This window comes from Jaculus jaculus, chromosome 8 (genome assembly GCF_020740685.1).
Source record: "Jaculus jaculus isolate mJacJac1 chromosome 8, mJacJac1.mat.Y.cur, whole genome shotgun sequence".
Lineage (NCBI taxonomy): Eukaryota > Metazoa > Chordata > Mammalia > Rodentia > Dipodidae > Jaculus > Jaculus jaculus.
This window is the reverse complement of record NC_059109.1, coordinates 33,629,843-33,644,980: the sequence shown is the minus strand read 5'-3', so window position 1 is coordinate 33,644,980 and position 15,138 is coordinate 33,629,843. Positions and strand designations below refer to the sequence as shown.

Below are 15,138 nucleotides of genomic sequence, written 5' to 3'. Positions count from 1 at the left end.
CCCATAGCTTACAACAGATGAGCAAAGAAAGAAAGAAGAAACGTTCCTTCCACCCCACCCCACCCCCCTGCCACTGGCATGGTGGGGGCTTACCAGAGGATGTTCAGACATGAGGAGAATGAACAGCCAAAACAAATACCCCCATGCCCACATGGCAAGTTTGATAGCTTATTGAGGTAGGCTTTACTGTCAGGCTCAGGTGAGTAAGGAAGAGAGCAGATTGCTTGTGTTGGACTAAGGGACTGTCCCAAGAGAGGCCAGCATATCTACATGTGTCTGATTGTGGAAGAACTAAAGGGCACTGTCACTGAAGAATTATTCATAGCCATTGTGGATGAGAACAGGTCAGACACTGGGTTCCAGCTTTGCCAGGACAAGCCAGGAGGCATCTTTTTATTCTCTCTCTTTTTGGGCCTTTGTCCATGATGACCTGGTTAAAAAGAACTGCATTGCTCATATTTCTCCAAGTGGTTTGTGTGTAAGGTTTAAAGGCTGAGTTTTATTTCACTACTCAACAATATGTTTCCTTCTCTCGGCCCTATGCTTCTCCATCCTGACTGTATATTTAGAGTCTGGGAAGAAGGGATGGGATAGATAAGTGGTTTAGGCACTTGTCTGTGAAGCCTAAGCACCCAATTTTGATTCTCCAAAATACCTGCAAGCCAGATGCACATTGTGATGTATGCATCTGGAGTTTTTTGCAGTGGCTGGAGACCCTGAGACAGCCATTCTCTCTTATCATAGATAGATAGATAGACAGATAGATAAATAAATAGAGTCTGGGTAGACTATGAAATTCCAGTACTTTTCCTCCACTTCTCTCTCCTACTGTTAAACCAAGTCCTGTATTGGTAGGACCTAGGAATATTTAATTTTAAATGTTTTATAATTAATACTACTATGTAACCACTGCCAAAACATTCATAGCTGCTTTTGTAATTCTGAATTCTGCAGGACATTTTACATGGTTGTCTCTGTTAATCTTCATTACTAGCCGTATATTTTTAAGCTTGATTTAGTAGAATGGCAAACTGGGACACAGATAATTGAAAATAAAGACAAAAAAAAAACCAAACCAAACATTTAGAAAATTTTTGCCCAGGATCTTAATTCCATAGCTGATAGTCAAAGGCTGGCTTCTTTCCATTTACTGACCTATGTCACATAACTCTACTGTGTATAGTGCTATTAATGTCTTTCAATATATAAATATCTTTGTCAATATCTTACAAGAACTGTCCTTGTAAGTCTTTAGGGCCACCAGATATCCTGGCTGAACCACTTTGTAATGAGATCCTGGTCAGGCATGACTGGTGAATAAAATGCTGGCCCTAATCAGTTTGTTCTCCTGGCAATGGGAGATCCAGGTTGATGAAGTTTCCAAAAGCCTTACTTAAACCATGGATCCAAATGTCTCCCTCAGTGGGAGGACCGTCAATTATGTACCACGTCCCTTGGGGAATGATCATTACAAACTGTAACCCAGTGAAAGGAGGGATGTTCACTGGCTGATATATATTTATGACTAGTCCCCTGGTGTATTTTTCTTTTTTGTTATTCTGTTTTATATTATTTTCCTTAGTTTTATTTTGCTGGGTCTTAGTATTGTATTTTACTAATCTTTCTCTTTCTGTCCTTTTCTGTTCTTATTCTCGTTTTCTATCACCTTTTCTTCTTTTTGATCACTTTTTAAAGACATTTTAACTTGCTATCTTGTCTTTTGGGGAATCTCTTGTCTTTTTTTCTATTGATGCACTTGCTTTTTGTAGAATAGGGATGTCAATGCCCTAGTGGCTAATTACTCTAATGCCACATTGATATAAATGTCTAAAATGTTGTATATTAATTTTTAAGCAAACAAAAGGAAACAGAACTGTAACACAAAAAGTTCTTATACAGCTGACCCAAAACTGCCAAGTCCGTGGGACTCAATGTTACCCTATGTCCTGTCAACCTAATAGAAATACACCTCCAAGTGGAACACAAAGAATACACAAAAGAGGCAACCAGAGAGCATGGAGGAGGGAACAAATAAAAATGTGGAGAAAAAAATCCATGTCCACAGATGCCCAGGCCACCACACAGAAACCAGAAATGTAAAGGACACCTCATCATCCCCACTGCTCTCACAGAGGGACAGAAGACAAAGTAGCTGAAAGATCAGAGAAAAAATTCAGAACTCTACTCTAAAAACAAGTATCAACCACTTAGACACATCAAATTGGTCAGCTAAAATAATATATTCAAGATATCAACAAGGTGGTCTCCAGCGTGAATGAAATATTCAATAAATTGGAGGATAAAGTAAAAAAAATGGAGGAAAATTTTAGCAAGGAAATGGAAATGCTGAGAAAGAATCACACAGAATACAGGGAAATGAAATCTGTGGTCATAAATGAAAAGCACATGAGAATGCCATATTAAGAGGCATGGTCATGCAGAAGAATGAATCTCCTCAGGGATGGAGGGCAATACTCACACATGCAAATAAACAAAAGCATAACCAATATTTCCAGGAACTCTAGGGGAAAAAAAAATCAAGAGACCAAACCTTAGAACACAATGGGTAGAAGGAGATGAGATAAAGGCAAAAGGAATTGATCAACTGTTTATTGAAATAATGAGAAAGTTTTCAAAATCTAGAAAAAATAAAGAAGTGAATCAACTTGACCAGAGAAGGTCCTTTATATGATACATCTTGGAGACAATCTCAGCAATTCTTCCTAAGGATATAATACTAAAAATTGCAAGGGAAAGATGCCAATTCACATATGAGGGGAAAAAGTAACTTCAAAATATTCATCAGAATTTCTAAAAGCCAATAAAAAAAGTGGAATGCCTTATTCCAAGCTCTGAAGATAAATGATTACCAACTCACGGTGCTCTACCCAGCAAAACATATCTGTTGAAATTGATGGAGAAATAAGGATACTCTATGACCAACACAAATAAAAGCAATTAATGTCAACCAAGCCAGCATTACAGAAAATTCTGAAAGAAATAATTTATAGGGAAGAAAAACAAAAACAACCCATTTGTGAAAATACAAGATAAAGTGCCCTCCATGAAAGAAGCATATAAACAAAAGGAAAACAGGATAGATTCAGCTATGTCTAACACAACACATCAGCAAACTCTCCATGGGAAAAGGAAAAAGCAGTGCCATCAATCCAGCCCAACAGAACCTTACCCAACAAATATTAGGAAACAGTAAGCTTCTCTCTGTTATGATCCTAAATGAAAATGTCCTTAATATACCAATAAAAAGACAAAGACTAAATGACTAGACTAAAAAACAAGACTCAACTGCTTATGGCCCCCAGAAAACTCATCTAGCCACCAAAGAAGTTCATCCATGAGAATCAAAGGATGGGAAACAAACTACTGAGCAAATAGAAGCTGTCAACAAACAGAAGTGACCATCCTTATATAAAAGTATGCTTCAAACCCAAACTAATCAGAACAGACAAAAAGGGACATTCCTTTTTAATAAAGGGAACATTTTGTTAAGAAGATACTACAGTTGTAAACACCTACACTCCAAGTACTGGGGCTCCTGACTTCATAAAATAAATACCAAATGACATAAAAGAGCACGTATGTGCAGACAAAATAATCATGGGAGACTTTAATACCCCATTGACACAATAAGATGTTTCAAGCAGACTGGGAATCAGCCAAGAGATACCAGGGCTACACTACATAATTGCGCAACAGTTAGCAAACACGTACAAAGTACTCTACCCAACCGACAGGAGTACACAGTCTTCTCATCAGCCCGCAGAAACTTCTCCATAATTGATCACATAATTTGCCACAAAATAACTTCAACAAATACAAAAAATGAAGTAATGTCCTGTATTCTATCAGAGCATAATTGGATTAAAGTAAATATCAACAGAGAAAGACAATACAGAAGCTGCTCGAGTTCTTGATGAATGGAAAACACACAGGAGTATGCTGAGGATTGTTGAAGAAATAAAAGAGTAAATTTACAAAACTCTTAGATACAGATGAAAATGATAACACAAACTACCGACATGGGATACAGCCAAGTTGTCCTAAGAGGAAAGCACCCAGATCAAGAAATTAGAGAGATTTTAAGTAACCTATAAATCCATGTCAGGGCTCTGGGAAAATAAACCTATATGTGAGAATGCAAGATAGGAGAGCCACCCCCAAACTCAGTAGACAGCAAGACATACTAAAAACAAGAACAGGCAGAAATAAATGAAATAGAGGGCTGGAGAGATGGCTTAGCGGTTAAGCACTTGCCTGTGAAGCCTAAGGACCCAGGTTCGAGGCTCGGTTCCCCAGGTCCCACGTTAGCCAGATGCACAAGGGGGCGCACACGTCTGGAGTTCGTTTGCAGAGGCTGGAAGCCCTGGCGCGCCCATTCTCTCTCTCTCCCCCTCTATCTGTCTTTCTCTCTGGGTCTGTCACTCTCAAATAAATAAATAAATAAATAAATAAAATTAAAAAAAAATAAAAAAGAAATAAATGAAATAGAGACTAAAGGAAAAACAAACATAATTAATCAAATGAAGATTTGGGGCTTTGAGACAAACTCACAATAAGAAGGATAGAGAAGACCTAAGTTAATAAAATTAGAGACAAAAGAGGAGGTGTTACAATAGTCCTCACCCCATGAAATCCAAGACATCATTAAGGAATGCTTTAAAAATGTATATATTCCAAAAAGCTAGAAACCTTAGAAGAAATGAGCAGATGTCTAAACTTACATAGCCTTCAAATGCTAAAATGGAGGACATCAATAATTCAAATAGACACCACTAAGCTGTAATTAAGAGCCTCTTAAAGCAAAGCCATGGACCAGGTAGATTCACCATGGAACTCTATATAACCTTTAAGAACAACCGAATACCAACTCTTCTCCAGCAGTCACAAAATACAGACTGAAAAGAACACCTCCAAATTCATTTTACAAAACCAGCATTATCCTGATCACTAAACCAGATTAACACAACCAAATAAGAAAATTACAGATGCATTTCTTTGATGAATATTGATGAAAAAATCTCAACAAGATTCTTGCAAACTGAATTCAAAAACACATTAAGAAGATTATCCATCATGACCAAATGGGACTCATTCTGAAGGTTCTAGGTTCAGTCAACATATATAAATCAAGAAATATAACACAACACATAAATATACTTAAAAATCAAAATCACATGATCGTCTCGATACAGAAAAGACATCAGCATTGTTCAACATGCCATTGTGTTGAAAATCCTGGAGAAAATTGTTATAGATGGAACATACTTCAAAACAATAAAGCCATGTATGACAAACCCACAGCTAACATTATATTAAATGGAGAAAAATTCCTATAAAAACAGAAGCAAGCCAGATTTGGCCATTTGGAAAGCAGAGGAAGGAGGATCACTGTGAGTTCAAGGTCAGCCTGGGACTACAGAGTGAGAGCCAGATCAGTGCTAAAGTGAGACCTTACCTTGAAAAACCAAGCAAAAATATGTAAAAATAGGAAAACGACAATAATGTTCACTCTCACGAGGACATAAAAGGAACAAAAATAGAAAAGGAAGAAGTCATACTCTCTCTATATAAAAATGACATGCTTCTATACTTAAAAGATCAAATAGAATATACAAAAGAAAATATCCTAATGAAAATATATACTTTCAGCAATGTTGTAGGATACAAAATCAACACATAAAATCAGTGTTTATCATATACATAAATAATGAACTCAAAGAAAAAGAAACCACGGAACTCATCCCATTTACCAAAAACTTAAATACCTCAGAATAAGCTAACCAAACATGGGTAGGATCTCTATGATGAAAACATAGACACTGAAAAAGTAAATCATAGAGGATGCTACACAATGGAAAAACCTTCATGATCCTGATTTGCAGAATCAATACAGTGAAAATGATACTCCTACCAAAAGAAATCTACAGATTCAATGCAATTGCCTCAAAATTCTGATGATGTTCTTTGAACTAGAAAACAAACAAACAAACAAGAATTCATATGGAAACACCAAAGATCACAGATAGCCAAGAAAGAAAAAGGAAAAAAAAATCCCGAGGAGAAAGAACACATCTGGAAGTCTAAGAATTCGCAATATCAAATTATGCCACAGGTCAATACTGATAAAGACAGCATGACATTGGGACTGAGACAGACATGCAGAGCGAGGGGTAAGAGAAAGGGCCCAGAAAAAATCCATACTTCTTTGGCCAACTAGTCTTTCACAAGCACATTGAACTATATAACTTGTTCTTTCTCCTCTCACAATACCCTAAAGGACATTACCCTTATTTTGGATCTAGGAAATATTATTCCCAATGTATGGAAATAATTTCCCAGGGCTGGAGAGAGATGGCTCAGTTTTTAAGGTGCTTGCTTGCAAAGCCTATGGACTGGGGTTCGATTCGCCAGTACCCATTTAAAGCTAGATGTATAAGGTGCACATATGTCTGGAGTTTTTTTGCAGTGGCTAGAGGCCCGGGCACACCCATTTTCCTTCTCATACCTCTTTCTCCCTCAAATAAATAAATAAATATAAAAAAGAATAATATCCCCAATTAAAAATTAAAGTAATTTCCTTGTACCTTAATTCCAAAGGAGAAAAACAAAAGAAAGTATTTATTTATACTTAAAGCTAAACTTAATAGCAATTGAAAACAAAAGGGCAAGGCCATTCATAAAACCAAATCTCTTCTCTTGACCTAAAGGACTAATAGTTTAGGGTTTTTCTTTCCTTTTCTTTCTTCATTTTTAAAATTCTTTCAGAATTTCTGAAGAGAGAGAGCTTATTCTACTGAGGTAAAAGAAACACCTTAGACATGCTTATAGAAGGGATTCAGGCTCAAAATTTCAGTATTTATTCATGAGAAAGGCAACTGAAACAGTGGTGTTTAACCCTCCTCTGTGGCAAGGTAAGCCTAGGAGACACTGTAATGCAAATCATTGCTTCTGATTCTACTGTGGTTATGTCATTTGTCAGTGTTGCAAGTTTTGAGAGCAATAGAGCCGTCCTTGGCTCTGTATTGGTTTAGTTTAGGAATTAGACTACTGAACACTCAAAACTCCCCAATCTACTTGTTTGAGTTAAATTTCTTTTGATCTGCATAGAAATGGCAGGTGCAAGCAACAGGAAGGGCAAGTTAAGCAAGATTTTACTATAGAAAGGGAAAAAAAAAAAAACACAGAAAGATACCAAGCTAAGAGAGATCCCAAGTGGGTAACCCATGTGGTGGCTTGGATCAGGGGGTCTCTATGCCCTTAGGGATGTAAATGAAGTATCAAATTAGGGTTGGTTAGCTTGCTTACTTTGAATATACATGGAAGTTCCACCCTTGGGAATTTAAATTAGGTATTAGGTTGGGGTGGATGGCTTTGTTACCATGAATGCATATAGTAATTTTTTTTTCTTTTTCATTATTTATTTATAATTGGAGGACAGAGAAATATTTAGGCATTATTCACTGGGGCATTTTAAAATACTATTTGTTTTTGTTGATTCCTTCCCTTCCCTTTCCCACCTGCCCTTCTTCCCTCCAAGTCCCTCACCCTTGTGCCGCATTACAGCTTTGCATTTCTCTCTGCACTCTTCCAGCTCATCACTCTTGGCTATGGTTCTATCTTTATAGATTTAATGCTCACTCCCCCATATATTCATACTTGTAGATTTTACAAGCTAAGACCTACATATCAGAGGGGTCATGCAGTTTTGTTCTTTCTGAGTTTGAGTAGCTTCATTTAATATTCTTTCCATATCCAGCTATTTTGCTGCAAATTTCATAATTTCTTTTTGCTGTACCACAGATAGAATCGCATTCCATCTTTGGCAAGTTTCCTTGATCATCGGAGGGGTGATTTAGATGTCCTGCTTGAAGATGAGCACACAGTAGTACATTTTCTGGCAAGTTTGCTAGCTATTTGCCTCTGCATTAACAACTTCCCATTGTGATATGAAACTTGTGTGACATAGTCGAGGATTCAAGCAGTACTGATATAGAAAGCAGTTTGACATGCTTTCTGTTTAGCATAATTACACTAATAGGTTTCCTCTAGGGCTTATGTCCCTAGCCATAAGCCTTTTTTGTCAGGTTTACAGTAGCAGGCATGGATTTCCTCCTCTGGAGTGGACTTCAAACCCAATCACAAAGCAGCTGGTCTCTCCCATAACATTCATGCCACTATCTATATATGGCACATTTTGCCTAGAAGGTAGGTTATAGAATACACAGTGTCCACAGCTGAACCAGGACTTGTGATCAAATTTCCCCATCAGCAGATTGCATAACACTTTCCAGTACAAAGAAATCTAACCCACAGCAAGATGTTTCCCACTCATTTCCACCTTGGTTTCCCTGTCTCGATAGAAAAATGTGTGGTGTCTTTAGCAATACCATCTAGTTTTACTAGACAATCAAGAGCAATGGAAGTGGCCAATTCTGCCTCCTGAGTCTTGGGATTAAAAATGTGTGGCACCATGCCTGACTTCTGTATTTCCTCTTTTGATAACTCTCAATTCAATTTATCACCCAATTTCTGACTGGTTGTTTGTTTTTTAATATTATTTTTTGAGGTCTTTGTATATTCTAAATATTGATCCTCCAGAGGTATGTGGCTGGCAAAGGTGCTCTTCCATTCTTCAGGCTGTCTCTTTACTCTATTGACAATTTTCTGTGGCCCTCACTGTGCCTGACACCACCTACACAAGACCTTCCTAATAGGAGGAAAAGATGACATCAAAACAAAAGAGAGACTAACTGAAAAGGGGAGGGAAGTTGATGGAAGGTGGATTTGAAAGGGTGGGAATGGGGGATGGGTAGGGAAGTAGGATGGTTTATTGTCTATAATTATGGAAACTGTTAATAAGAATTTTTTTCAAAAGGGGGAGGGGCTGTAGAGATGGCTTAGCAGTTAAGGTGTCTGTGAAGCCTAAGGACCCAGGTTTGATTCCCCAGTACCCACGTAAGCAAAAAAAAAAAAAAAAAAAAAAAGTGGTAAGTCTCCACAGTAGACGTTGAAGCTCTGGCTATTGAAGTGTGGCAGTGGATGAAGATGGAGACAGAGCAGTGGAAATAAAAAGAATGAGTGTGGTGGCCCATACCTTTAATCCCAGCTCTCAGGAGGCAGAGGTAGGAGGATTTCTGTGAGTTCGAGGCCAACCTAAGACTACATAGTGAATTTGGGGTTAGCCTGGGCTAGAGTGAAACCCTACCTCAAAAGGCAAACAAACAAACAAACCAAAAATAATGGGCAGATACTATAGTGTCCGATCAGAAGGATACCCACAGTATTTAGTTTAGAGAGTTTCTAGAAATTCGTTTAGAGAGTGGGTTGGAGGAAGACAAGATAGCCTGTATATATAAAATAATTGTTCCTACAAAGAAGGAATAACTTTTAGTATAAAAGTTGGTAGCCTAAAATCATTGTCTTTTGATCTCCCACTCTGTGTGTAAGGTACAATGAGTTAGTCTATGAAATGTAATTTTTTTAGCCAAACATCATGTGTAAGTAAAAAGTAAAGTTTCTATAAGGAAATGCTCTGATTAAAAGTGGAAGGAAAAAGCTGTAAAAATTTAACTGTTCCTCCTTCATGTACATTGAGCATATGTATTGAAATTGAATCCTATAAATAGATTATTGCCTTTTACTAGTATATCAAGCAAATTACTACCCATTTGACCAATATAGTACATTATATTTAAACATATTCATTTCACTTTTATAATTTTATTGTTCATTTTATTTATTTATTTATTTGAGAGCTTCAGACAGAGAAACAGTCAGATAGAGAGATAGGGAGAGAATGGGTGCACCAGAGCCTCCAGCCACTGCAAATGAACTCCAGACATGTCTGCCCCCTTATCCTTCTGGCTAACATGTATCCTGGGTAATTGAGCCTCAAACCAGGGTCCTTAGGCTTTACAGGCAAGTACTTAACCACTAAGCCATATCTCCAGCCCATCATCTCATTTTTATTATTTTCTTTCAGATTATTCCAGTGTCAAAGGCATTTCATTACAGAAAAGAGCACATGCAAAGAAAATTACTCTAGAAGGATTTCATTCTCCCCTCCATGGTCAGTTCAACATTCTCTGTCATATTCTTATTGCTTATTGCCTCCTTAAATGCAGTGAATTTTGTGAATTGTCTCTTCCTAGGAGAAGTGCTCTATGCTGTCACGTGCATGGCAGTGGCCTGTGGCGTCATGCTTATGGTGACGCTCATGCTGAGGTAAGTGCACGTAATTCAGAAGAGAAGAGCTGGGGTAGTCTCTCAGCTATGTTACAGCATATTTTACAATGGCCAAGGGTCTAAGGGCGAATGATGAAAGTGAAGGCTCCCTTATGTAGATGTACCAAGTCAAGGTTTTGGGGGAGGCACGTCTATGGCAACATTCCTCTTTGCATGGAAAGGGGATGCCATCACTAGGGATTCTTTTATAGGCATATCCATCTTGTATGTTCCTTTCCATTTAAATGTCATATTTTTGTTCTAGGTTTTTCTACAACATCCAACTAAGTTGTGCTATGTTAATTGTCCAAAGTATAAGCAAGATTTATCAGCTGACATTGCTGATGTACCCATAATTCACATTTATATTTTCTCTGAAGATTTGTTATTCTCTGTGACTTTTTTTCTAAATTGCATTCTAGTTTTACTATACAATTATTGGAAGATACATCTAATGCCTGTTCTCAGTGTGGTAGCTAAATACCTGACAAGAAACAATTGAATGTATCGAGGATTTTCCAGATTATAGATGGGCATAATCCATCATGGCAAGGAAGTATGAAAATAGGAGCATGAGCAGCTTACCACATTCAATTACAACCAGCAAGTTGACAGCAATGAATGCTGAAGTTCAGCTAGTGTATTCAGTCTTAGACAATAGCCAATGGGATGGTGCTACTAGCTGCATTTAGAGCCAGACTTTCCACTTCAATCACTCTAACTTAGAAATTCCTTCACGGATATGCTTAGAGATTTGTCACCTAGATGTAGACCCAGGTAAGTTGACAACTCTGATTAATTATCTCAAGGCATTCCATCACTTACATCATACCCTAAGGAAGACATTATCATTGCCTGATATCATTTTACTCTTTGAAAATCCTTCTTCCTTCGCACCTTCAGCACTAAAATGCAGGCTTTCAAAATCTATTAATCTCTGTATTTCAAAATTGTCCGAGAATTCAAGCCTTTTAACATATTAGAATAACATCAAGAGGTGTGTGATGCCTGGATATTTGTAGCTTACATAGCAAAGTAGAGTAGGAAACTTCTCACAGCAAGAAAGCAAGCTCAGCATCTATTCTGAAGGGTTGGGCTTGTCTGGGGAGATCCCTAGTACTATTGAGGGACCATCTACAGCAGACTGCAGAAGGTAGAAAGCACTTAGAGAATGGCACTTGGTGCTTGGTACCAGGCACTCTACTGACCAGTGGCATATTGCTATTTCAAAAATATTCCTACTGTATCTGTTCCTTGGCTATCCAAGATGCTCTGTGAACACACTTTTTGGAAATAGGACTGTGTATTGAAACCTGGCCAGGAGACAAATACTGCCATATTCCACAGATAAAACTGAATCAAATCTGCAATATTATGTGACATGGAAGCTTAGTCAGAGCCAGAGGCTGGAGAGAAACTTTCACACAAGCTCAAAGCAGCATACTGCACATAGAAAAGCACCACTTAGGATCAGTGCCTATATTCACAATTACATTCTAGAAGGACTCCGAGAAGGGTGACCAGCACCCAAGAACCCCCTTACAAGCACAAAACTCCTGCCTGTGAAGCATTACCCATAAAATTAACTAGGATTTGTAACCCATACTTACTCCTGAAGGAAGCCCCACATACATGGTAGTGCTCATGGATATGATTAGTACCTGATATTCAACATCACCAAGAAATTGTTAGGGGTCAGACAGGTTGCTGTGAGCCAGAGAATAAACTCTGAGAGGCTAAAGAATAAACCCAGCCATTGTGTCAGACAGCATTCATGTGCTATATCCCCATCCTGCTGTCTCTCCCATTCATATTTATTCTATTTTTATTTAATACACAATGCTGAATTAGTAAGCTGGCAGTATTTGGTTTGTTTTCTCATCTATTCTCTTTCCTATTTCACTTTCTTCTACCAAAGAACATAATATACTAGCCTGGCTTACATGTTTCTGTATCTCAGCTTCCTGACAGCTGGACCCGTTAATATGTCATCTAATCATATTTCCTTACCTCTCTCTTTTCAGTCCATCTTTGGCCAACACGATGCCATTCTTCCCACTTTTGTCCCTGGCTCTTCTCCTTACGTCCCCCTCCTCGACTTTTCCTCTATTAGCGTAATCCTAATACTCTGGCACTACTTTACCATCTTCTAACTTTTCAAGCATACCTATAGTAACTGATATCTTGGTGCATGCAATACTGTCAGTGCTGCTTAAAGTTGCTGCTTAAGGTGTGATTCTTTTATAACTTGACTCTCACTATGTTTTCATAGGAGGCTTGTCAGATGATGACTGTGCTTACAGATGGTATTTTACTCTTAGGAGAACACTTGGACTTGTGTCTGGTGTCTTAAATACCAGTCTAACAGGGGAAAATTAAATGTTTAACGTTACTAGTCCCTATTGAACATAGCAAACACATCTATTGAATGAAAAAGGTTTACTTCAATAACAAAAAAGATTACCAAATGACCTAATGCCAGGTGTTAAAGTCACAACTCAAAAAAGTACAAAACATGAAAAAAGAGGCAACATGTCTCCTTTAAAAATTACTGATCTTCCAGTAATGCTCCCAATTCATTTAGACAAAATTCTGGACAACCAATTTAAAAGAATGATTATAAATATCATTTAGTTCAAAGAACTAAAGGGAGCAATAAAACTCTTGAATGAATTCCAAGAAAACAAAAGTAAACATTTGAATGAAATAAGGAATTCAATACAGTATATCAAAATGGAATTCAATAAAGAGATAGAAATACTGGAGAAAAACCAACAATCTGGACCACAGGAAATGGAATATTCATAAAAATAAGACATTTCTATGGAAATCCTCACCATTAGAAAGGATCACGAGGACAGAGTATCAAGACTACTGAAGACAAGGCAAAGGGATTGGAAATTTCAGTCAAAGACAAAGATAAATTATGAAAATATATTAACAGATCATGTGAGATATGTAGCATGCTATGGAAAGACCAAATTTATGAAAGATTTCCATAAAAGGAGGGGATTTTCACACCAAAGCCATAAAAATGTGCACAATACAGATGGTATCAGAAAGTTTTCTAAATCTATGGAGATACCCATCTGGGTACAAGAGGCATTTAAATACTAGGAAAGGGCAGAAAAGAAATGTCCCATATCATATACAAAGGAAGCATATTGAAAGCTGTAAAAGAGAAATACCCAGTCACAAATAATAGCCCACCCATAAGGCAGATATCTCAACCAAATCTTGAAAAGCCAGAAGGGTTTGGAATGATATATTCTAAGTTATGAAAGGTAATAGCTACTAACCCAAAAATTGGATAAAGAATTCTTCATTACTAGTGGGCTGGGAATTCAGTGGCTAAACACACTTATTTCCAAAACCTGTCCAAGTTTCAATTTCCAGCCACCCATGTAAAGCCAAACAGGCATCCATATATAGCAACAAGAGACCTGGTGTGTACACACAAAGAAATAAATACATAAATAAATATCCTCTCCCCTCATGGGACCCTCTCTAGATTCCTGGTATCTATATACTCTCACTTCCATAATGACACACAAATATAATGGTTCTAAGCTAAGTTATGCATAAGAGAAAAATGATGGAATGTTTTTGTTTAGTGATAATCTAAAAGCATAGTATTTTCTAATTCTATCCATTTTCCATAACAATTATGTTTCTCTATGGGTGAATCAAATTTATATATATATGAATTTGGTTATATTCATGATTGAATATATATATATATATATATATATATATATATATATATATATATCATATGACATATGATTGAATATATATATGTATGTATATAATATATATATGTGTATATATGAATATATATAATTATTATTATTATTATCCATACCACAGTTGCTGGGTATGTAGGCTTGTTCCAATTACTTTCCACTGTGAAGACTTCAATAATTATTATCCCTGTAGTAGGGTGTAAAGTCCTTAGGATATATGCCTAGTAGTTTTATAGCTGTGTCACATGGCAGGTTTATTTTTACTAATTTTAGAATCCTCCACCATGATTCCCATAATTACTACAACAGTTCATACTTGTACCTCTTTCCCCACACCCTGGAAGCATTTGATATTGTCTGTTTTCTTGATGACAGTCATTTTGACAATGGTGAGATGGGAGTTCAGAGTAATTTTAATTTGTATGCTCCTGCTTGCTAAAAATCTTGAACACTTGTAAAAACATTTGCTGGCCATTTGTGGGTTTTTTTTGTTTTGTTTTGTTTTTCCTTTTATAACTCAGTTCATCAGTCTATGGTTGGTTCATTTGATTGTTTAGTTTCAGTTTTTTTGGGGGGGGGGATTTTTGCAGTTTAGATATAAATCCTGTGGCATATTATAGCAGACAAACATTTTCTTCCTTTCTGTAGGCCATCTTGTCCCTGAGTTAATTATATACTTTGTTGTAGAAAAGCTTTTTTCATTTCATGAAGTTCCATTCATCAATTGTTGATCATAGTCCTGAGCAAATGAAAAGCTATTCAGAAAGTTCTTACGTATTAGCATACACAGTGGGGATTTTTCCTGCATTTTTCCATGATTGTTTCTATTTCAGCTTTCACGTTAAGGCCATTGATCCATTGGGAGTTGATTTTCTTGGTCAGTGTAAAAGATAAAGATCTAGCTTCATTCATGTGCACATGGCTATCAATTATCCTAGCACCATTTGTAAAAGAGGTTGTCTTTTTCCCAATGAGTAATTTGGGCCCTTTGTCAACAATCAGTCAACAATCAGATACCTGTAGCTGTGTAGATTAATGTCATTATTATGTCTGATATAATTATCTGTCTGTTTTTATGCCAGTGTAGTGCTTTTTTTTTTTTTTTTTTTTTTTTTTTCCATTTTGGCCCTGTAACATGGCTTGAAAT

The 15,138-nt window shown here is 37.0% G+C and overlaps 1 protein-coding gene across 1 annotated transcript in view; it reads left to right on the top strand.

Annotated features, from left to right (window-relative positions):
- The window catches only part of Gfral (GDNF family receptor alpha like), a 94,998-nt gene that overhangs the window by 52,769 nt on the left and 27,091 nt on the right, over window positions 1–15,138 (top strand). Inside the window, exons 7-8 of the mRNA XM_045156977.1 lie at window positions 10,004–10,090; window positions 10,173–10,245. Coding sequence (XP_045012912.1) covers window positions 10,004–10,090; window positions 10,173–10,245 — 160 coding nt within the window. The remainder of the gene's footprint in view (window positions 1–10,003; window positions 10,091–10,172; window positions 10,246–15,138) is intronic.